We start from the raw sequence: 23,601 nt of genomic DNA on the forward strand, positions 1-23,601 counted from the left end.
TTGGCATTGATATGATGTTTGGTTGGATTTGCACAAGCTGCAGCAGCCTTCCTTCTCCAGCCAGCCGAAGGGATATGTGGAGCAAGAAGCAGGCTGTAGCATTTTCCTGCACTCCTTGCATTAGAGTCTGCAAGCGGGCACATGTTGGTTTTCCAGCCTGTGCAGGGTGGACTGAGGAGCTGGTATGACAGTACAGAACCCGTCAATCCTTTCTAAGGAAAAAAAGTAAAAGCTGGAATGATCATCCACTGCTGCAGCCCACCGAGTCTTTGTGCTGACAGGTGACACCAGCGACACGTTGCTCTGTTGGGCAGTGCATCTCTGCATGAGGCAGGAGCGGTCCCTGCCAGCCACACGCTTCTGTTGAAGACAAGAACGTACTTTTTTTCCTTTGGGATCATACACATTTGTGACTTTCTGCAGCAGGATAAACATGTCATAGCATTATTTATTTATTTATTTATTGCTGTCTACCTATATTCTACCAGCTTCCCAAAGCCCTTCATAGAGTTCGGGCAATTCTGGTTGCCCAGGGCTGTCTGGGAAGGAGTGCTGTCAGATCTCCGCACCTGCGCTTTGCTGCCGGTCAGGGCTGGCTGTCTTTTCTGCTGGTGCAGCAGCAGTCCCGAAGCTGTTAGCTAAACCTGCAACAGCCGCGTGTTGCTGTGAAGCATGCCTAACCCATTACCTCGGGAGACCAGTGCTCCAGCGCTTGACGTGATGGGATGCCCGGCAGTGGAAGGGACACATCGTTCATCTGTGGCCGCCCTTTGGTTGTGCTGTGCAGAGATGCCGAGCGTGGCTGGCTGCACTGGTGCTGCAGCGTGGGAAGTGCTCTTCAGATAAAAACCAGCCTTGGTGTTCATTTTGAGTTCCTCCTTGAGGGTGGGCCTCCAACCTAGTCCAGAAGGCTCCTGGCAAGACAAAAACTCAGCTAAAAGAGCTTTGCAATCAGCTAAACTTTTTCTTTAATATCAGCCTGGAGCTCCCAGGTTGCCTCCACTCCCAGTGTTCAGATCTTGCTCTGGCAGGGCACCGCCTCCCCTCTGCTGCTCTGTCTCTTTGGATCTTATCCACACGATCATGCTCCGCAGCATCTTTCCTCTGCTGGGAGGGTCTCACTCGGCACGTGGCCACGCAGCTCATGGTGGTTTGTGCTGGAGACTCACTGCTGAGGCTTGCTAGGGAGGCAGGCTGCAGACAAAGCCTGCAGTACCTCCAGAGTAAAGAATGCAGAGGATTTCCTCATGCCTTTCAGGTCTAGCCCTTACCTTGGATTACTGTTGCGCAAGCGTAGGTCCTTAGCTGATTGTTCTATGGGATTGGGCTGTTTTTCTGAGCAAAGCCCCGCTGCCCCAGTGCGTTTAAATGTAGTGAAACCTTAAAGAACTACAGGATATCACTGGTTCAGGCTGAATTAATATTTTATTTTATTTTTTTGGGCTGTGGTTTGAATATGAGGAACAGCATCACTTTTAAGAGGTGACATCGCCACGTAGCCTTTCTGTGTTACAAGTGTCTCTAAACAGGAATAACGTCGACAAATTTTCCTGCTACAGCTCCAGATCTTCACCGGAGGTCTAACACAAAACCCAAGAGCCTCCAGGGAACGCGATGGGATATTGCATTTTCCTGCTTAGTCCTTGCGTGTGTGTTGTGGTCCCTCCTCTTGGGTTGCCGCCTCTTCCCTGGCACGTCCATCTGGCAGCAGGTCCCTCTGCAGCGCTTGTTGGGAAACAAATGGCAACGGAAAGGAAAGCTCCTCGTACGCGCCCGTTGCCACTGCCGCCGTGCCGTGTCAGGAAGCACCGATGCCCTGTGGAAGGCAAATGTTACTCTGCGAGTTGGAGGGAGGAGGCCGGAGGGCTGCGTACGGCGCAGCGTGTGGCGGCATGCCACGAGGGTAGGTGGGGGCACCCCGAGGCACAGCGCGGTTTCAGCTCTCGCCCACTCCACAGGCAAGCAGCCAAGGCAGCCAGAGGCCAAGTGTATCTGCACGCACCCGAAGAGTTGCCAGGCTGGCCTGTGGGTTCTCCTCTGCGCTTCTTCTCCCATGTTGATTAATGATTCGGGTTCCCACCTTGCCCAGGGATGCACCCAGCTGGGTGAGCCGTTTCTGCCTCCCGGCGGAGGCGAGGAAGACTCCCCGTGAGGGCTCACGTGCAGCCCGGCGCTGGGGCAGAGCCCCGGAAAGGGCACAGCGCTTCCTCCAGGTGCCACAAAGCTGCTGTCACCTCTTACCCCGTGCAAAGCCGGAGCGACTGAACCGACCGCTGGTGGATAATGATCGTCCTGGGTCCAGACCTGCCCTGGAGGGTAGGAGGAATGTTCCTTTGGGTGGTGTGTTGTTTTTTTTTCCAGGAATGGGAAGTGATGAGCAATTTGGCATTTACTGTTGTCCACTTGCCCGTTCTAAGAGGGCTCGGAAATACTGTACAGACAGCACAAACTCAGAGGCCTGGCCCTGGGGGTGGCTGGGCTGCTGACACCCCACTGCAACCAAAAATGTCAGTGAGGGGCTGTGCAAAGGTGCTGGGCCAGGAGACCCCTCCTGGGGTGTCTCACGCACTCAGCATCTCCTGGGCCAGGACTTGCCAGTGTGTATCTGTATCACGGGGTTGACTAGCCCTTTCAGATGCCTTTTGGTTTTAAGCTTGCTTGTGTTTGCTCACACCTTTACCTGTCTTTCTTATTGAACTGCTTTGTTTTTTTCACTATTAACCTTTCTTTGATTAAAGTCAGTGGCTTCCAGAAGCATGTTTTCCTGCAGAAAGGATTTGTGCTATATATTTGGCCCCAAAGAAACACAGACTCTTTGCTGTTCAGAATCCCTTGGCCAAACTCCATCCTGCCCAAGTCATGTCAGGTGGGGGAAATGGTTCTCTGGTTTGCCATGTGTCGGTGAATGCCTCGGCAGCTTGCTTTCCATGTCAGCAGCTGAAAACAAAAAGCTGATGGGACCTGTTAGCTTCCCAAGCTGTTAAAATCCTGTAGACCCCCATGTCCCCTTGCCAAAAGATGCTCCCTATCCTACAGTAAGGCAGCGCTGCTGCTTAGCTTCTCTGTGCCTCCCTTTGTAGGAGAGAGCGATTGAATTGCAACCACCTTTTTGAGCTTATCTTCAAAGCTCTTTGCAATGAAAATCTGACGCCGTGTGCTGCTGACGGTGGGTCTGCAGCAGCACAGCTGCTCTGGCTTTAAAGCCTCCCATCAGAAAGTGGTGTGAGTGACCAAAGGGTCTGGCTCACACTCGCAGCACCCTGGCCGGTGGTGTGTGAGTTCAGGCTGCATTTACCGAGGCAAACCAGGACCATTGCTAGAGCCTCCTGAGACAGGGTGCTTGGAAGATCGTGCCAGAAAATAAACTGTGTAGTGATGTGGGTTCATGGAAAGCATGCACCTCGCCGTCCCTGGGCTCTCAGGGGGTCCTCCACAAGAGCTGGCTGGCACGTGGGGTTGGAAATGTGGGCCAAGCTCAGCTGCTCCAGGAGGAGGGTGATGGAAGTCCTGCTCATTTATAGCAACTCCAGACTGACAGTGATTTGGCTTCTAAAATCAAGGGCAGAGGTGGGGGGGTGTGACTCGATCTGCCCTGAAGTTTTTAATTGTAAGTCTTGTATCTGACACCAAAAGCTCCCCTGCCCACACGCTCAGCTTGTGGAAGCCATGGACGAAAATCAGCTCTGTCTGTTCTGTCCTGTTAAAATGACCCTTGTGATTTCTCTAGCACCAATCCGCTCGCTGCGAAACTGCACAGCATTATCGCAGATGAAGCATTTGAGTTTTACTGTAGCCAGTGCCACAAACAAATCAACCGCCTTGAGGATCTTTCCGCTCGCCTGAATGATCTTGAAATGAATAGGTAATTGGGCTTGTGTGTGGCCATTTCAGTGTTGGGAATGATGGTCTGGAAGGGAAGACTCTCCTCGTCTTGCACAGCTTTCCTTTGCCGGTGCATTGCTTGATTCTTGGTTGAGAAAGGGGATGAGTTTCACCAAAGGTGAGCCTCTCCAGGTGGAAAAGGCTGTGGTAACGTTACGGAGGGTGAGCAGAAGTTTCCTTTAATCTGAGCCCCGAAGGCTGGCAGACAATGAGGGTCTTCCCTTCCGCTCTGGGCAGCCTCTCTGCATGTCCTGCCGAGTGGTGGGTGCTTCTTCACGCTCCGAGTCATGCAGTCCTTGCATCGGGACTTGAAGCCGTAAGCTGATCGTGTACAGTATTTCTGTCACCAAGGAAAAGACTGCCAGGTCTTCTGGCTGGTAATACCCAGTGTGGAGGCACGCCTGAGCTGCTGGTTCAACCTGGAGGGGCAGGCGCAGCCTGTCCTCCTGCTGCAGCAGTAACCTGAAAGCATCAGCTTGCTCTCCGCAGCTTGGGACCTTTCCTATAGATGCTCTTGCTTTGCAGCAGTAAAACCTTATTTTACCTGGCTTCACCAGCAGCCTGCCCACCTTGTGCCACCGCTAGCCAGGCAGACGTGTGAGACACCAGTGCCTTTGCCTAGGGGCTTCATGTAGGGAGTTCTGGGAGGTCATGTTTTGAGGTCTACCAGCACATGCAGCTGGACTTGCTGGTTTGACAAGTGGGGAGCGATTTCTGGTTGGTTGGTTGGGTTTTTTACATGTTTGCGGTCCATATGGTGGAAGGATGGGCGGCATTAATGACAGTCATTCTTCTCGCATCTGGCGTGCTTGTTCAAGCCTGGTTTTTGGTTGCTGTCTGTCCTCTGCAGGGATAGTGTGACATGGGGGCTCTGCTGGGCTAGATAGCTGTGGGAAGGGAACTGGAAAACAAGTTAGGAGCGTGACCTTAGTTTTTTTAATGGAAAAAGTACTTTCCCTTTCTTGTTCATGGGTAGATAGTTGCCTTTGCTGTTGGAGGCTTTGAGGGTCAGCGATGGGTCTCAGGTTATGCAGGTTATTAAGGAGAACACTGGACTTCCCTGGACGCACCAGTAGCCCCACTCCATTCCTGCTTTCTCCCACTAATTTACATGCAAAGCTGAAGTAATGCCTCAGAGCCTCCTGCGATGGGTGGGATTTCCAGAGGAGGCTTCCCCATCCCATGGTGTCATGGCGTTGATATAACACGTGCCCTTGGGGCTCAGGGCAAGTAGGTATGGTTCCTCCGTCTGTGTTCAGGGTTTCCCGTGCACAAATTTGCTGGAAACTTGTTCCAGGAGCCCCTGCGCACTGATCCAATGGGAGGGGCATTGCCCACCTTCTGTACAGTGAGGACACTAGGGGTGTCCCCGTGCAGCGTGCGGGATGCGGCGGGACCGGGTTTTGCTCCCAGCATCACCAGCAGCGTGAAGCCCTTGGTGCAGGGGACAAGTCACAGGCTGCAGGCGGAGGGAGCGGCAGAGACTGGACCAAAATGTGGGCCAGGCAGCCTCGCGCTGCGCCTGGCAGGCGAAGCCTGAATACGCCAGCCCCAGAGGATGCTAGCAGCTGGGGTGGAGCCCGAGCCGCTGTGTAACAGCCTCGCTTTTCAAGGCTGTGGGCGCATATACTGTGTTCTGTACACAGAGCAAGGTGGGGAGCCTGGTCCCAGCATTGGGGCGCTGCTGCCTGAGCCCACGGCACGGGAAGGCAGGGAAGAATTCCACAAGGAGTTCAGGATGAATCAGTCTTGTGAAAATACAGTTTGTTTTAGTGCCCTTGAAGCAGAGGTTATGTGTTTTGTCCCCTCCAAAGAGACCCGTGGGTGCCGGCACTGCTTTCTGATAAGCTGTTTGCAGAGAAAAATATTTTTTCTCCCTCCGGTGCTGGGGACATACGTGACTCGTTGCAATTGCTGGCAAACACAGGGGTCTGACCTCCTCCCCTCAGGCGGCTGCCGAGCATCCTTGAAGCCTGGCCAGCAGTGGCTCTTGCGCTCCTTGGAAATCTGGGATCTGAGGATGCACTTTTGACACAAGAGCTGGTAACTCTGACAACAGCCCCTGGTCCTGCTCAGTCATTGTATTTTTTAAAAAAAGAAAATTGTCCTGAGCTATTTGTAGTTCCTCCTTCTAAAAGTGAATACAATTTTTGCAGCTCTGGGCAGGAATGGACTCCTAGATGATTCTGTTTATTTTTTTTGCTTTAAACTGAGCTAAGCACCAGGGAACACAGTTGCTGCTCCTCTGCTCAGGCTAGAGCCCTGTTTGCTGCCATCGCTCAGTGATGATGGTTGTCACGTTATCAGTGATATGTCCCAGTTGCATCTGTTTGACAACAGTGTGTGTTTGGGTGGAAGACGAGGAGTGAGATCCAAGCCCTGCTCGCTTCATGAGCGTGCAGCTGCATCGGTCACGACCGAAGGACTGGATGGAGCATCTTAGCTTAGCAAGTAGCTGTTTCTGAAAAATGCCTTTTTCTCAGTGGGGAGAGCCTGCAGCCCTGTCCCGAGGGGCAGGGTAACGCAGACCTTGGCTGTTCATACCATGGGTCACGCTGGGCATTAGCTAAACCCTGACCGCTGTGGTATGGCGGCAGCTGGCTCAGGCATATACAGAGCCGGGGAGGGGGGTGATCACTCTCAGTTATCTGTGCAGAGGAGAGGTCCTACCCCTCCCCAGCAATTATAGCAGTGCTCGTGCTTAACGTCCAGAAAGGGGCACACTGAAATCTCTGAGCTACAAGTAGGCAGCAGTTCTCCGGTGATCCAGAGCCGAATAGTGAGAATCATCTCTGTGAGAAGCACAGGGGATGGAGGTGCCTGCGGGCAGGCAGGAGGGGTGCCTGTCCCCCCACCGCCAGGCAGGGGGCACAGGGGAGGCAGGGCTGGGGTGCTGCTGTGGGGTGCAGGGCTGCTGGGGTGCTGCGGGGTGCAGGAGATGTAGCTCAGTGTGCCACCAGCGCCAGGCTGAAGCCCACCGAACCCACAGCTATTATTAGTGCTTTCCTCGGGGATCATTTTTCAGGACAGGGATCAGCTGGTGAGAGGATACCGTTGCTGGAGGCGGTGAGGTTTTCTGCGGCGTTAGTCCATTTGGTTCGTTATCGCCGCGCTGTTGAGCGGTTTCCTCGCCTGCTGTTCCCCGGGGGTGGCCAGGCTGTGCGGGTGGTGCATGCCGCATGGGCGCTCCCCTGCCATAGCGAAGGATGTGCCCCGGCGTGCTCGCAGTTTCCTGTTTCCCTTGCTCTCCGCTGTCGGTTTTCCTAACTCTTTCCTGTTTTTTCTTCATTTTACAGTCCAAATAAAAGACTCTCAAGCAAGAAGGTGGCAAGGTAAGCTCTGCTCTTACTACTGCTTGGTGAGAGGGGTGCCCATGCTAGCTGCCGGGCCTGCAGAAGGAGGGCTGTCAAAATAAAATCGCAGTGTTGCACTTCTGGATGTGTTGCGTAGCACTGGGAAAAAGCAGATTTAATTCTGATACAGTTTACGCTGGTGTTTTTTTCTGAAATGGGGGCTTCTCACTTGTGCACACAGCTGGAGGGTGGTGGCAACCCGATTTCTTCCAGGACAAAAGCAGGGGTGCTTTCCCCTCTCCATCCTACCGGTGCCCTAGCAGGGGCATGTGGAGTGGGGAAGGAGGCTCCAGAAGGGCATGTCCCTCTGGACCGCTTGGCTGGGCTGTCCCCTCCCTGGTGTCACTGTGGGGGTCTCTGGGGCCTCTAGAAGACTGGGCCAGTTGGTATACCCACTCAGAGGGGTTTCTTCAGCACCCCCAAAAAGCCAGCCACCTTAGGCAGCTCTCCTGGTTCTGTGTTACTTTGCTCTGTTACTTTCCTCAGCATTTGACTTTACAGGAGCAGCCCTCCCCGCGCAGGCAGGGATGTTGGGGAGTGCCGGGGGGGTGGCTGCAGGTAACCCCAACCTGGGGTTTAGTGCTTCGATGCTTCTGTCCTGCAGGACTGTCTCATGTGATGCCGGTCGCCCATTCCCTGTGGGCATTTTCCTGTGTGACAGCACAGGAAAAGCTGCAGGGTTTGGTCTGAATCGCTGGGACAGGGGGTCCATCCCCTCTGGGTGGCATCGGGTGCTCACGTTTCCTCTCCCAGTTTTGCCATCCCTCCTGTTCCCCTGCCATCGTGCTTTTAGGAATATACCGAGGCTTGCCTTAGCTATCCTGCCTGCCTCTGCCCTGCTCAGGAGGGAGATTGCCCTCTGTATTTATTTGGTTTCCCTTTGCTTGTTCCCGAGCGAGGCAGGGATGCTGCAGAGGAGTAGGCAGCTCGATCGGGGTGACGCTCGTACCCCGGCTCTCAATCTTCCCCCCACACTGCCCTGAGCAGTGGCCATACGCCTTGCCCTCCCGGCTGCACTCTCACACCTTCCCCTTCCTCGTTTTTCCTGCAGTCAGCAGGTCTCCCCTGGCACGATTTCCCCTCCTGGCAAGGAAGCAGGTCCTCGATATTACATTTCCTAGTTCCGGTCATCTTACTTTCTAGATCTTTGTTAAAAACACTGGCAGGAAAGAAGGCTGAAGGGAGCAGCCTGTCCTCAGCTTTCCTGTTTTAGGGCTAGTTTTTGTCCCATGTCTGGCAGAGCAAATTTGGAGAGGATTTGAGTGAAACTGTTGGGAATGGAGATGTCCTGTGTTACAGGGAATTGAGCCTTCCCAGCCCTTTGCATTTGCAAGATGCTTTTCTGAGACTGGGACTTGTGGGCTTAGGTAAAAATTGATTAATTCAAGAGCAGTTGAGTCTAGTTTGTGATAACAAGAGAGATAACAGGCTTTTGCCACAGAACAGAGCCAGACCCTTAAGAACAGCCCAAAGAAGGCTCTCTGTTGCAGACACTGTAATTACTGAATAATACCAAAACATTTGATTTTAGGAAATTGATTTTTATTTTGGTAAGGGCTCTTTCCTGATCTTTGTTATCTGGGTTCTGCTTGTGCCAAGAAATCTCAGCTGCTTAGGCCCTGTTGTGCTTGGCATGATTTAAATGACAAATGTGCCCGACACTTTAGAATCTAAATATATACTCAGGGTGAGGATGCAAAATAAGGCTGGTACTCAGCTGTGGTCTCTCCGGTAAATGCCAGTTACGCTTCATGAATATTTGCATGAGCATATTGTGCAGCAGGGTGAATTTGACAGCCCACAATACAAATTCCTAGGAAAAACTGAAGTTCAAAGATACCTCTGTGGTGTTCTCGTTTACGTCCCGCTCAGAGCAGCACTCGGCTTCATAGGTGGATGAGGCTGCTCATCGCTTGTGTTGCAGTGGGAGAGCAGAGCAGAGCAGTTTTCTCCAGGTAGCATCTGCCAGGGGTTCACAGAGTGGGAATACAACCACCCCTCCCTATGGCAATAGCAGTTTCTTGTGCCATGGGATGATGGAGCCACTCTGTAGCGATACCACGAGGATTAAGTGCAAATCAGCCCCTCCACGGGGTGTCCTTTAGGTGGCCGTAAAGCTGTGGGCACCATGTCGCAAGGCTTTGCTAATGATTAGCTTGCTCTCGGCCCTCGTGGCCAGCGCAGGGAGGTGGGCTGGGGTGTTTCACAATGGGTTCAGAGGCGGTTTTTTTCTCCCCTCCCTTCCCTTACACCCACTGCTCCTCACTTCTCAGTGACCTTATCAGTGGCTAGAGTGGAGTGCTCTGTCCTTTGCTGGATAATGCGTGGCCTTGGTACGTTCATAAAGAAAGAAAAAGTGAAAAGCGTGAGCTCTTATCTCTTCTCCCGTTCCAAAGAGCAAGAACAAATGATCACGGTATGAAGTCCCAGCAGCATGTATCCACGTCTGCGCTTCCCTCGCAGGGAGCGTGCAGCCACCCGCTCAGCCCTGTGACCTGGGCGCACCGAGGTGGGGAACTTGGTGGAGAAGTTGGTGGTGAGAAGGGACCTGGCCCATGCCATCCTTTGCTGTGTAAATCCTGCAGCCAGGGAAGGAGCAGTGCTATTAAATCCCCTTGGAAAAGGAGCTGGCAGCTGAGGAGGGGAGAGAGGGGACCGTATCCTGCAACAGGGGTCGTCATCTGAAATTGCCATACCCTGTGATGTTCACTCTAATGTGCATGTTGCTGTGGGTTGGGGTGGTTTGTCTCCGTTATAGACAGTTGCATCAGACGAGCACGCTGTCCGTGGGGGTGATGGAGGAGTCCTACCGCGACACGCTGGAGTGTACAGAAGAGGACATCACAGACAAGGTAAGAGCGGTGCTGTCTGTGCTATCCTGGAGCACACAGTGGCTCGCAGCGCTCGGAGATCCCCAGGCAGGAATTAGGCTGATGCTTCTCTTGCTGTGGACAGATCAGCGCAGGTGGGACATCCCTCTGCATCGCTTCGAGGGGATGGAGAATGGCAGCGCTGGGAGGCGAATTGCAGAGGTCCTGTGTTGAGTCAGGAGGTGGCACTGGTGCCTTCTCCCGGGACCAGGCTGGAGGCATGCTGCCGGCTTGCATCGAGGGTGGCTTCCCTCCGGCTTGCCGGGAGCCCGGGGTAGCCGTTTGCAGGCTGTATTTTCACTTCTGCTTCATGTAATAAGTTGTTCTCAAATTCTGCTTTTCTGAGATGAGTAAAGTCGCCTGATGCAAAATGAGGATTTCCTTTCCTTGGCACGCTCTTGCCGCTGATACTTGTGCCGTCAGGATATAAAGCTGATTTTGTGCTGGTCCCGTTGGGTTTTCCCGGGGTGTTATGAGTGAAGGATTATAGACAGGGTAAGATGGGAGCTGGGCAAGAGCACAAGAAAGCTTTTTTTTTAGCATCCCTAGCTAAAAATAGCCCAGGGAAAGAAGGGAGGTGAAAGGTAGGTGAGTTGTGGCTTGTGTAAACGTCTGCTGCAGCCCTGAAACTCCTTGAAAATGGCTTTTTAATTCTGAATATTTATTCTGAATGGAGAGCTGCATGGAACAGCATGTGAAAGAGAAATAAATATGTATGTGGCTGCACTCAAATATAGTTATAATGCATAGAAAACCTTTTAAAATATTCTTTTAAATCAGCGTCTCTCTAAGTCTGAAAGTTGAATAAAACACTTGTGTTCCTTAAGGCATCTGGCTTGGGAAGCCATGTATGTACTTCTGAAGAAGGCCTTGTCTCTCCACCCGTTTCTGTTTTTTTAATACACTAGCGTGTTTCTTGCCCTTTTCCCCAGAACGATGCTTTGAGGTTTGCAGACGTGCTCCTAATTGCCCCTCTTTCTTGATTGTTCCTGTATGGGTATAAATGGGATTTTTGGGACCAGGAGCTCTGTCCTTCCACGGTTCCTCACCCACCCGTGCTCCTGCTTGGGTGGAAGCAGAGGGGCATTCCCAGCCCCCTTTGCCCTTCAGAGTTGTGCACTATTTAGGGAAAGTGAATGAAAATGCAAATACAGCTGAAGTGATCCCCATCTAGGTCCAGGGAGAAAACTCTCCTCTGATCCTTTCCCACCAGCTGGCATTGTTTCCTCCTGCATGACTTCATTACATGTAGCTGTGAACCCAGGGTCTTCCAGTCCTGTTTCAGGCTGCGGGTGCTTATCCCCAGCCTCAGGGCTGCACTTGGACGTGGCACAGCCCTGGTCCAGCTGGGGTCTTTTGCTCTAGACCTCCACGTAGGATACCATCATGGAGGGTATGAAGAAAGGAGAGAGTGAAGCGTTTGGCCTCGTATTGGTATGTGGGAGACCTCAAAACTGGAGAAATCAGGGTATGTTTTAAAAGGATGCTTTAAACCAAGAAATGGCTACCTCATGCCAGCAGCAAGCATCCATTTTTAAGTGGCCTGCCCAGGAGCAAGCCCAGTGGTCCTTCCGCAGCTCAGGCCCATTTGTGCAGTGAGGAGCAGGATGCAGGTGATGCCAGGAGCTGTGGTCCGGTGACCGGTGCAACAAACCGAGGCAGCCCCAGAGCGAGCGTGGAGCACCAGCACGGTGTGCCAGAGGTGGTGGGAGTTGCTGCAGCACTTGGTGCCACTTTGCCAGCAGGTTTAAGCACGGGTGGCTGATCCTCCTCCCTCCCGTCGCACAGGTGGTCTTCCTGGAGAAGCGGGTGACGGAGCTGGAGAAGGACACGGCTGCCAACGGCGAGCAGCACAGCCGCCTCAAGCAGGAAAACCTGCAGCTCGTGCACAGGTAAGGGAGCCCAACTTGTGCCCTGGCCAAAATGCAGCTTGGCATCACCCGTGGTACCTTTTCTTTTCCCCCTCCGTGTCCTGCAGCACCCTGTGCCTGGCCGCACGCAGGCAGGAGCTGCCGGAGCATGTGGGGAAAGGAGGGAGCAGGAAAGCTTCCCAGCTCTGCCCTTGATGATCCAATCCTGCCCTGGCAGAGGGCAGCTGGGGTCAAATCCAGCCAGGGTGCAGGCTGCCCTCTCTGCATGAGGGCCGTGGGTGGGATCTGGGTGGGATCACAGCATCCTGCATATACTCTTCTGGATCTCTGGCAAATTCCCAGGAGTGCAGGAAACAGCTTGCTGCTCAGATGGAACAAACAGCACATACCTCCTTTGCAGCGTTCTGCTCAGATGCATGTAGCTGTAACAGTGCTGTTCAGATCTTTTTTTCAGATATTTTTTTTTTTTTTAGATCTTTTTAATGTGTTTTCCTGCCCCGTGTGTCCATTCTGAAAGGCCTCTGTGGAGCTCTGGAGCTCCGTGTGGAACTCTGGAGCTCCAGGGGTTGGCTCGGAGGACCACAGGGGATCATTCTTCTTGGAAAGCTTCCCATTCAGGGAGGATACATCCTTCATACTTGCTCTGTGTGGACCCTTTTTGGCCCTGATTTCTCCCATTAGGTCTGAGTGGAAGGGTACAGCAGAGTCCCAGTACCCATCTCTACCCTTCCCACAGCCAGCCTTGATCCTGTTGCTTTTGGATCCTGGCTGGGGCATAGCCCTTTGGATCCCATTTGATGTAATCGCTGTCTTTATTAATCTGACAGGCTTCTCTCTTCCAGCACTGTATTTACCCTCGGCCGATAAACCCGGCAGGAGTTTATCTATAGGGCTGTAAGACTGTTAAGTAACAATCATGTCAGGGAACAGAGTGATTCAAACAAAGGTTTCTCTAAGCCCTGATAAACTTTGCAGCGAGGGAAATGTTTTCACTTTAGCAGCTTGGCCCAGAAGTGTCAGTCAGCTTTTAATCAAATAAAGCCCTGAGCGTACTCGTTGCTGGTTGAAGAGTGGGTTCATCTGGCAAAAGCCTTCCCCACCTGCCTCTGCAAAGCAGTTGCATCGACTCCAGCTCAGCAGCCTCCAAGCGAACCTCAGCCCTCGGATTGGTGCTGGGGCTGGGGGATGCACTGCAGCGCAGGGGCACGGGCTGCCTCTGCCCGCACCATGGGTGGGTGGGTGGGTGACACATGCCCCTGCCCCGTCTGACATCTGACAAACGTGGCCACCGCCTGCGCTGCCACTGTCTCGGCACCGTGTGGACGTCGCTGTTGTGCTGGCATGCAGAGAAGGCTGACCTGCAGGTCCTGTGCGTTTTGTTGGGGACGTGAGTGAGAGGAGGGTCAGGGCTGTTGTCGTCTTTTCTTTGGGCAACGAGCTACTTCAGGGCAGAGTAAAGGAGCCCAGAGTGCTAGAAAGAGCTGAAGGACTGCTCTGCCGTGGCCACCACGGGTGAAACCACAGCCCTGGGGTATACAGTTGGATTTGATGATCTTAAAGGTCTTTTCCAACTGGAATGACTCTATGAGATTGCAGTTAAGTACCTTGTTCTGGGTGATGCTGTGACTGTGACCCACAGGCTGTGGGTTATAAAAGGATATAGAAAATTATAACTGTGCTTCCACCCTCACCTCACTGTTGGCCTTCCCCTTAAAATGGGTTTTGATGCAGACTTATAAAACTAGACAGAGACAATGCCAGCATGTACCCCCTGGCTTATGGTATTTGTTGGTCATGGTGGTCAGCTGTAGCATCCTGGGGGGTTTCATGGGCCCTGCTGCTTTCCCACTGCATCTGCTGGGGTGAAGTGAAGCCCTCATACACCTGCTGCTTGAGATGGCAATAGACGCACTTTCCCTGAAAGCTCACACTGTTTTACAGCCTGCTTCTCCCAGCTCTCCTGTGCGGTGGGAGAAAGGCTGGGAAGAGAGTCTGCTCCCTCCCTCGGGATGGCAGCGTGCCGGGGGTGAGCCATCGGGAACGGTTAATCCTCTCTCTCCTCTCCGCAGAGCAAATGCTCTCGAGGAACAGCTGAAGGAGCAGGAGCTGAGAGCTGACCAAACACTCCTGGAGGAGATCAAGAAGCAGAGGGAGCTGCTGAGTAAAATGGAGAGGGAGAAGAGCATCGAGATTGAGAACCTGCAGGCCAGGTGGGGCTGGGGCAGGGCTGGGTGGGAGCAGGGTTCCTGGACCCACGCTACGCACCGGGACACTCATACAGGCTGCAGTTGCAAGGCAGCATCTCTGGGGACACAAAGGTGTAGCTAACCCTGAGTATTGGCTACATCTCCTACCTTTGCTCCAGAGTGAAGCCCCTCCATGAACCTAGCCTCAGAGTCTTTGTGTGAATGGCCCTGATGCAGTTCAGATTTAGCTCACCTTCTCCATCCGTGCACTGCCCTGCAGTGTGTGGGTGAAGAGGCGGTTTGTTAGTGCTTGCTCCCGTGAAGTACGTTTGCTCAGGTGTTTTCCACCTTCATGGAAAGAGGCAAATAATCTGGGGAAGAAAAGTTGTCACCCCAGTGTCCCAGACAGGGTGCTTCATGCCGCCTGTTGGCTTCCCAAGGAAGAAGCGGTGAGGGAGAGGTTTCATTTATTGGACAGATTTTCTGCTGCTTTTCCAGAATGTGTTTTGCTATTGTTCAGTGCAGTCAATGGGAGATGAAGGCAGTGGGGGTTTTGACTGGGCTTGTAGTAGAACAGTTACCATGACAAATGGACGTTACTTGACCTGGAGAATGCAAAGCTGAAGCCCCCCCTGAACCCTTGCCCTGACTCTACCCAGGTGATGTCTCTGCTTTTTGGTGCCTAGCGCTGAGGCTTGCCTGTGGACCGATGAAGCCCTTGGCCTAAAGAGTAGCGTTGGACCTGATTGAGAAGGGCATGGCAGTGGACAGTGGACTTGCTAGAAGTCGTGTGGATGTCCCACCTTTTCCCCTGGCAGTAGGAGTAGTGAAAGTCTCAGGGTTTGCTTTGAAAAGATAAATCCCTGCTGGCTTGCCTTCAGCAGGTCCCGCTTTAACATTCTTAGTGATGTTTCAACCAACTCTCCTACACTTGGGATGCTTGGGTGAGTTTCTTACGCATCTCTTTACGGTTGCAGGCTGCAGCAACTGGATGATGAGAACAGCGAGCTGAGATCCTGTGTCCCTTGTTTAAAAGCTAACATTGAAAGACTTGAGGAGGTGAGGACTGCGCGTGCTTTGGGCGCATGAGCCAGAGCTGTGTTTCTGGGTTCTGGGCTAAAATTCACGTTTACCCGAAGGGCTGCTGTGAGATCTGTTTAAAGTAACGAGCAAACCAGCTGGTTCTGCCTTCCAGTCCCTGCAGACCTCGCCTCGGACCACAGCTATCCCATACCGCTGCCCGTGCAGGTTCCCAGTGATGGGCTTGGAAGCTGGGATTAACAAACAAAAAAATAAATCTGGTGGTGACCGCGCAGCCTGGGCGAAGCCGCAGGTGCAGCAGTGGCAGCCCTGTCCTGGCTGCTCGGGAGGGTACTCGTGCCCTCTTGTGGAAGCTTGTCCCCAGCCCTGCGACAGTTTGCCGAGGAGGAGGAAGAGGAGCAGGCACGCTTCATCTCTGCGTCCTGCCCGGGCAGATAGACCCCGCTGGGCTTTGCCAGTTGAATCTTCAAAGCACCGTGTTACCTCCCCGATCCTCTCGCCCTGCTCAGGATTCAGGGCCGTGCAGCCGCTGGCGGGGCTGGGGTGGGAGGCTCTGCCGGCACCGCAGGCTCTGTGGGATGGACAACATCCTCATTTTTGGAGAAAACGTGGGTTGCAGGTGTAACATCTGGTACAAAGGCTGCGTTTTGTTTCTGCACAAGCTTGTGGCAGATGTAAGATTAAAAATTAAGTGAAATCAAACTTCTCTGCCCAGCTGAAGGCCCTCAAGCATTTCATCCGCCACAGTCTTTAACACTGCAGCTCCATCTCTACCTGTCATGGCCACAATGAAGTGGTCTCCATCTGCCGAGACCTCGTGAGCACAGTGCATTGAGGCTGGGGGTAGGGAAGCCGCTGTGAGTCTGAGAAGTCTCCTGCTTAGGTGTGTTTCAGCCATGCAGAGTGGGGTTTGATCCTTAATCTCTCCGCAGCACAGTGCTGCTTTTCCCCACAGCCGGTGGGATTAACCAAGGGGTGCAAATGCTGCACCTCCTGGCCGAGGAGGGCAGCCCGGGGATGAGCTGCTGTCTTGTGCAGGGTCTGAAGTGATGATTTTGTTGTCAGTGTGGCGTTTCCCGTGGTGCTCTTCTCCATGGACACCCCAGACTCAGCAGCTGGAGCTCCCCTCGGACCTGCTTCTCACCTCTTCGTGGCATGGTCCATCCAGCACCAGTGTTGGCTGGGGTCCTCTGTGGTCCTTCCTCACGGGGAGAGTCAGGCTGGAAGCTGTGAGCCTGGGGGGAGGGGATGAACTGGTCGTAGGCAGAAGGGTGCCGCTGTACAGGGCAGTGTCCTGCACAGGGCTTGTTGTCACCACCAAGTGACAAGCTTTACCTGCCAACCCAAACGTTCAGCCAAGACTTTGAGTGTAAGAAGGGGACAGGGCGGGAGAGCTGGGCTGTGTGTTTTACATCCTGACTTCAACTGGTCATATTCCTTCTTGGATCAGTCCTCGGTTAAATTCTTTCATATCTGAAAGCAAGAATGAGCATTCCTAGAGTGACTTAAGATCTTGGATTCATGGCTTTTCTGAAATTCAGACCTTGTGATTTAATGTGTTGCCTTGGCCTGTACCCCTGGTGCTGGCCCCAGTCCTGCCCAAGCCACGTCCCGCGCCAGCGTCACGCTGCCCAGAAAGCCGCCCAAGTGCGGATATTTGCCTGTGCACATTTATTCTTGAGTCATCTTACTGCCTCTCTTAGCAGTGCTATTTTGGTGTGTGGCTCTTCTTGCTGCTGCCAAAGCACTCAGGCTCTGAAGCCCTCAGACAGCAAATGAAATCCCAGCAGGCAGAGCATCCGAGTGCGTCAGCGAGAAGAGCTTTCCCCGTGGTGCTCAGCGTGTGCCATGTCCTTGAGCGAGCGGGAAGAGCCCTGGCAGCACTGAGTGAAGATGGGCCCTCTGACTATTGCTTTTTGTGTCGTTACAGGAGAAGCAGAAGCTGCTGGATGAGATTGAAGACCTCACTGTGCAGCTCACAGAGGAGCAGGAGAAAAAGAGGAAGATGGGGGACAAGCTGAGTCAGGAGAGGCACCAGTTTCAGAAGGAGAAGGAGTCAACTCAGGAGGTAAGTGGGGTTGGGGCTGCCTGCCACAGCCCCGTCCTACTCCCCCAAACCAGGGGGATGTGGTGCAGCTGGCCTCAGCAGCCTCTCCAGAATTAGGCGTAACCCGGAGTGTTTGGTCGACCTGGGCAGAGAAAGGTCGGACAGCAGCTTCACTGTGTAACATCTGTCACTTTCGCCTGCATTAAAATTTGGCCAAGCACGTTTGCATCTGCAAACCCAGTCGGGCTGTGCCACCCTGGCCTGTTCCCACTTCTGCTTCGAAGAAGTGGTGGTGAAGCATGGTGACAATGGCACGTGGAGCCAGTAGGCATTGTTAGCAGGCAGGAGGAGAGGGGTACGAGGCTGCTTGGGTGAGAGCTGCCAGCTTCTATGTGCCTGGGGGCAGAAATCCAGCCCCCCTGGCTCCATCCAGTAATTTTGAATTGCTTCCATGAGCTGCAAGGGAGGGAGAAAGGGAGGGACCTGTCACTGCTTGCAGGTGCCCAGGGACACAAGCGGGGCTTCTCGTGGCTCTGCGCACCCATGGGGGATCCCCCGCTTCTTCATTTTGGCCAGGGAAAATGCCCTTGGTTGCTGGCTCTGCTCACTCCTGTCCTTCCTCAAGTTCTCAGCTGGAACTGAGTAGTAATTCCGGCTGGAAGCTCAAGCAGAGCTTGCTGTTGTGGTGGGAAAGGAGCTTTGGGCCTCAAAGTGGAAATTACTGTCACTGTGGCGATGCTGAGAGCACTCGGGTGAGATGGGAGTTCACAGCACTGTGGCAGGAGGGAGCTGCCTGAGCAGGTGCCACATTGCTGAGGGGGGGTCTCTCTGCTGCTGCTGACCCCACACCAGCACCTTTGGTGCTCCAGCAAAGTCTTTCCAGGGCTGCTCTCCTGTATTTAAGTAGCTCCTCCCGTCTTGTTTGCTGGAGGCGTGGGAGAGGAAGGGGAAACCATGTGCCCCCCCCAGAAAGTGTCTGTTATTCCTGCAGCAATCGGTGGGGTTGCTCCTAGCACAGGGACAGCCCATCTGTCACACCAGCCGTGACCAGCATGAGCTGCTGGACTTGCAGGGGATGCGGCACTCAGTTGTCACCTTCCTGTGTGCTGCAGCTCATTGAGGACCTCAGGAAGCAGCTCGAGCACTTGCAGCTCTTCAAACTGGAAGCAGAGCAACGAAGAGGGAGGAGCAGCAGCATGGGGCTCCAGGAGTACAACAGCAGGACGCGGGAGACGGAGCTGGAGCAAGAGATCAAGCAGCTCAAGCAGGTGCGCAGGGCTGGGCAGGGAGGGAAGCGTCTTGGCTGCTCGGTCTGCAAAAGGGGGTGCTGGTTCCCTGGCACGTCAGCGGGGGCCCAGGGGCTCCCTCCCGAGGAGCCGGCCGTGGGTCTGGCAGCCCACTGCTTGCTTGCTCCCTGCCCTAGGACGCGAGGGTTGAGCTAAGAACAATCTAATAATTGAAACAGAATGGAAAATGAAAGAAAAATAATAACAATGATGACAATAACAGTTATAATGAAAAAGGGAAGGGAAAGAATAACATCCAGAGGGAAAGGAAGAAGGGAGCATGTGGTGCACAACGCAACTGCTCGCCGCCCGCCGACTGATGCCCAGCCAGTCCCCGAGCAGTGACCTGCCTGCCCCGGCCAACCCTGGGTGCATATAGTAGGCATGCTGTCCCATGGTATGGAATACCCCTTTGGCTAGGTCGGGTCAGCTGGCTTGGCTGTGTCCCCTCCCCATTCCTCATGCCCCTCCAGCCTTTTTGCTAGCAAAGCCTGAGGAACTGGAAAGTCTCACATCAAAGCCAAAACACAGCACTGCACTCGCTCCTAAGAAGATAATTAACTCCATCCCAGCTGAAACCAGGACACCCATGTTTCCAGAGGTTCTCCAGGCTCTGCCAAGACTGAGTCAGGAGACAAGCGTGCAGTTCCCAGTGCTGCGTGAGCTGCTGGTTAGGATGAAAGCCACTGCCTTCCCTGGCCAGATCTGCTCTGGGGGCACCGCGTGCTTCAGCAGCATCTGGTTTGTGTGTTGTGAACAGGATAACAGGAACCTGAAGGAGCAGAACGATGAACTGAACGGACAGATCATTAACTTGAGCATCCAGGGAGCCAAGAACCTCTTCTCAGCCTCCTTCTCTGAATCCCTGGCAGCAGAGATCAGCTCAGTCTCCAGAGACGAGGTACGTGCCACGGGGTGCTGCTTGCCCCAAACCGCGTCTTCCCAGGCTGGCTGGTGCATCTTCTGTCAGCCAGCCAAGGGCCGGGGGGAGCTGATGTGGCCCTAGCTGTAGTACAGCTCACTGCCAGAATTCGCTTGAAAGCTGTCGTGAGCAAAGAAATACCCACACAACTATTTGAAGAGCTTGCAGGACTTACCCTGCCTGCCTGCCCTCCTTCCTGGGAATAGGGGAAACTGCTGCCTTCCAGTTTGCTGCTAGTGGCAGCTCTGCCCTGTGACAGCCTTCCTCTTCCTGGGACAGACCAGGCAGCACGGGCTGTGGCTCTCTGTAGCTGCCTTAAAACCCCAGGGAGCCAAGACATCTGCCCTGGAGATCGTGGCTTCTCTGGCACGGTTCTCCCTGCTCTGTGGCTGTACCCCAGATACTGGTGGGTGAGCCCATGGAGGCATCAGAATGAAATCTTTCAGACCCCAAGAAGTGAGGTAACACAGCTGGAGGTTTGGAGGGCCAAAGGGAGATGCAGTGCTCCCCGCTTTCTCCAGGCTGAGAACTTGAGGAAGGACAGGAGTGAGCAGAGCCAGCAACCAAGGGCATTTTCCCTGGCCAAAATGAAGAAGCGGGGGATCCCCCATGGGTGCGCAGAGCCACGAGAAGCCCCGCTTGTGTCCCTGGGCAGCTGCAAGCAGTGACAGGTCCCTCCCTTTCTCCCTCCCTTGCAGCTCATGGAAGCAATTCAAAAGCAAGAGGAGATCAACTTCCGCCTGCAGGATTACATCGACAGGATCATCGTGGCCATCATGGAGACGAACCCCTCCATCCTGGAAGTGAAGTAAGGGTGGCCGAGAGCTGCCGGCTGTGCACTTGTCGATGGGTGTGGATTTGGTGCTCTGAGAGGATAAAGAGGGACTCGAAATGTCTTTGCTCTTGATGAAGGCACAAGGAAGCATCGCGCCGGGTCAGTGGGTGAATTAGCCAGCGGGCCAAGGAAAAAGAAGACCAGCAGCAAGGCTTTGTTGTCTGACTCCGTTATTTTGAAATCCTTCTGGCCTCAAGGGGTGAAAGGGAACCTGGAGAGGAAACACAGGCAATGGACAGCTGGAGGAAGCTACCCGTGAAGCTGGGAACTGTCCCGACAGCAGCGTCAGACCCTCTGGCGTGTGAGCTGCCACCACGAGGGCTGTAAGGAGAGGGTTTCTGCGAACTGCGGGGTAACAGGATGGAGAAGGAAGCAGCGGTGCTGACGTTTTCCCTTGCTGCCCTGTCCAGCCCAAGTATCTGCTTTGCCAAAGTGTCCCTGACACACTCGCTCACTGGGGCAGATCTGGGAAAGAGGGAAACATGTCCCGGACTTGTAGAGGTGTTTTTGTTTGGTTGGTTCTTTTTTGTTTTTGTTTTTTTTTAATTAACTTAATGCAAATGTCCTCATTCAGCTGGCGCAGTTAATCCTTGCCCTGCCGCTTCTGCTCAGGCAGGGGCTGTGTGCAGATTGCTAGCTGGCTCCTCTCTCGCTTGCCGGTGGCAGAAACAGGCAGGGGAGTGGCCGTTTTTGGGACAGGGCGTAAGCGCACTTTGTCACCTGTCTCCTTATTTATTTTTGCTGTCCGTGGCTCACTACCGTCGGCACGCCTTGGTGTTCACGGCTCCACTGCCCTCCTCCCTGCTCCCAGCTCTTCTGCTGGCTGCCCTGGGGTGGCTCTGGGAGGAGAGGTCCCCTCCGCCCCAGCCGCAGGCACATGGGTGCTGCCTGCCCAGCCTGCGGGGACTGGGGGAAAAGCTGCAACTCTTCAACTTGCACTGGAGGCTGGTCCTGGCCGCCTCTCCCTGGCCAAGCGTGGCTCACCTGGCCCGGCATGGGGACAAGGGCGGTCTGGGAGCTGCAGCGGAGAGGGCTGAGCTCTCCACATTGCCTCCCGAGGTCCCTGGCCTGGGGACAGTGGCCTGTGCCATTCCCACCCGGAGCGGGGCTCTGCTGGTGATAGCTGCAGCCCTGGAGGGAGAGCCCGCTCTGGCCGCCTTTCCCTGCTGTTTCCCTGTGCTGGGGCAGGGGATGGAGCAGCCGCTCTCATTTCTCAGACCCCGGCAGCAGCATGGGTTTAATATCCATGCCGCTGGGGAGAGGAGACCAGCGAATACAACAGCAGCTCCCTGGGAAACAAAAGCCATGTTTACATCAGACAGCTTTTGGCTTGCTGGTACAAGCGGCCGTGGCGTAGCGTGATCCCGGGGAGCAGCCACGTTAACCAACCTGCTCCTCTCCGGCTCCCGGGAGGAGACAGCCAGCGGACTCCCAAGGATCCAGCTTCATTTCGTATGTCGGGCCCCAAAAAGCGGTTCTTTTTCCTGCTTGTCAGGTTTTAGAAATGCCAGAGTGGCCCGAAAACAGAAGCCGCAGCGATCCCTTGGCCGCCGGCGGGGGGGTGCCTGCTCCTCCCCAAAACGCTTCCACGCACACGGCACATCTCTCTTCCCACACTGGCGCAGCGGCAGAGCAGCCAGCTCGCCGGGAGGGTGCCGCTGCCCGGGAGAGGTGGCAGCTGCCACAGCCTTAGTCCCCGTTGGGTGGGCTCCAGTGGCTCGCAGGTCCGCTGCTGGCCCCGGGGGAATCGGCCGAGCCGCCGCCACCGGGACCTTCCCTCTTCCACCCTCTCTTTAAACACATCGCCTCTGGGTGCTCAACCCCCCGTGGCCTTGTGCAAGGTGCAGTGGGGCAGGGGCGAGCCCCCCAAAAACCTTGGGCGAGGGGGGCACCCAGCGCTCCCACACCCCCTCCCGTACACCCAGCCCTCCCCAGCATCCACTCCCCTCCCTGCCCCAAGTCCGCGGGAAGAAGCCACGTAATGTACATTTCCAGAGAAGCTTTGGGTGTAAATCAGTGTATACTTGGAGAGGGAAAATTTTTCTATCTTGTAGAGTAGGTATTTTTATAGAATGAAGGTTGATCATTTTTTTAATACTTTAAAGAAGAGAGAAATGTATCTGTGTATACACAAAAGCATATATATATATATGTATAAATATATAAATATCGGAGATCTGCCTTTCTCAACTTGGGATCATGGATCCCCAGTTCTCAAACAATCGTCTTTTTTCCTGTCGCTCACAAAGAGGTACTGTAACTGTAAATAAGCACCGGGAAAAAGTTTTAAGCAAACAAAGCACTGACTTGCACATTCACCATGCTTTAAAGTCCCTATGGAAAAGAAAAGAAAAAAAAAAAACCACCCTGAAAACTATACTTCCCGAAAATGTTCCTCTTTCCCCACCGGTATGTGAAGGAAGTCCCAAAAAAAGAGGCAAAAACAGTATTGTCTTAAATGATGTATCAATTCTTGTCATATTAAAAGCTGTTACTATTCCTGCCCTGAGACCTTCTTTCCACAGGGGTGGCTCCAGGCATTGGAGCATCCCGAGCATCCCAGTGCTGGTGCCGGCTCCCCAGCGGGCCGTGGGGAGTGGAAGTGCCCCTACCCCCGGGAGTGCCCTGATTTGGGGGTGAGGGGGATGGGGGAGGCTGGAGCCAGCTGGCTCTGGGGGGACTGAGGTCAATGGGAGCCAGAACTTCCCCAGCAGCAGAGCAGTGCTGGTGGGAGCTCAGGGGGTCGCTCTTCGCTTGCCTGGTGGGGTCCGGGGGACTTTCAGGGGCCTTTCAGAGGGCGTTAGAGCACTTGGAGGCATTTCACAGCCAGGCAGGGGAGGCTGAGTGCTTCAGAGCTGCTACAAGGTCTTCCTACCATCCATGTTGAGCTGCTTCAAGGAGTTTGAGAAGAGTTAGAGAACTTTAAGAGCTACTTTGAACTGCTCTAAGCAGTTTTAGCATCTCAGGGCCTTTCAGGGGCTGGTTGAGGAGCCTGAGAGCTATTTGAGCTATTCCAAGTGCTTCAGCGCTGCCCAGAGGTCCCATCCTTCCAGAGCTCGGAGCTGTTCAGGGGCAGTTCACAGCTCCTTGAAGCCTCCCAGCACCGCACTGATGCCCCCGGAGGCCGTTTACTTACCCGGGTTCTGCAGCAGCCTCAAGCTGTTGGAGGGTTGAGCTTTGCAGAGGAATTTTTAGAGGATTTTTTTTAGCGTGTTTAGAGAAATCTTAGTGCACACTAGAGCTGCTTGAAGGGGTACAGAGCTGCTTGGAGTGCTACAGAGCTGGTTTTAGAGACGCTCGGGGAGTCT

General features: G+C 54.0%; 1 protein-coding gene across 9 annotated transcripts in view; it reads left to right on the plus strand.

Moving 5' to 3' along the window:
* RAB11FIP3 (RAB11 family interacting protein 3) overlaps positions 1 to 22,797 on the plus strand; it is a 77,862-nt gene extending 55,065 nt beyond the window's left edge. For 8 of the 9 annotated variants that reach the window (XM_056337809.1, XM_056337811.1, XM_056337816.1 and 5 more), the window contains 10 exons: positions 3,728 to 3,862; positions 7,179 to 7,214; positions 9,994 to 10,087; positions 11,894 to 11,997; positions 14,046 to 14,186; positions 15,140 to 15,221; positions 17,134 to 17,271; positions 18,363 to 18,518; positions 19,297 to 19,437; positions 20,157 to 22,797. In XM_056337809.1, coding sequence (XP_056193784.1) covers positions 3,728 to 3,862; positions 7,179 to 7,214; positions 9,994 to 10,087; positions 11,894 to 11,997; positions 14,046 to 14,186; positions 15,140 to 15,221; positions 17,134 to 17,271; positions 18,363 to 18,518; positions 19,297 to 19,437; positions 20,157 to 20,270 — 1,141 coding nt within the window. In that variant the 3' untranslated portion in view covers positions 20,271 to 22,797. The remainder of the gene's footprint in view (positions 1 to 3,727; positions 3,863 to 7,178; positions 7,215 to 9,993; positions 10,088 to 11,893; positions 11,998 to 14,045; positions 14,187 to 15,139; positions 15,222 to 17,133; positions 17,272 to 18,362; positions 18,519 to 19,296; positions 19,438 to 20,156) is intronic. The other variant, XM_056337810.1, reaches the window with a different exon arrangement.
* The last annotated feature ends 804 nt before the right edge of the window (positions 22,798 to 23,601 follow it).

Source organism: Falco biarmicus, chromosome 4 (genome assembly GCF_023638135.1).
Source record: "Falco biarmicus isolate bFalBia1 chromosome 4, bFalBia1.pri, whole genome shotgun sequence".
NCBI lineage: Eukaryota > Metazoa > Chordata > Aves > Falconiformes > Falconidae > Falco > Falco biarmicus.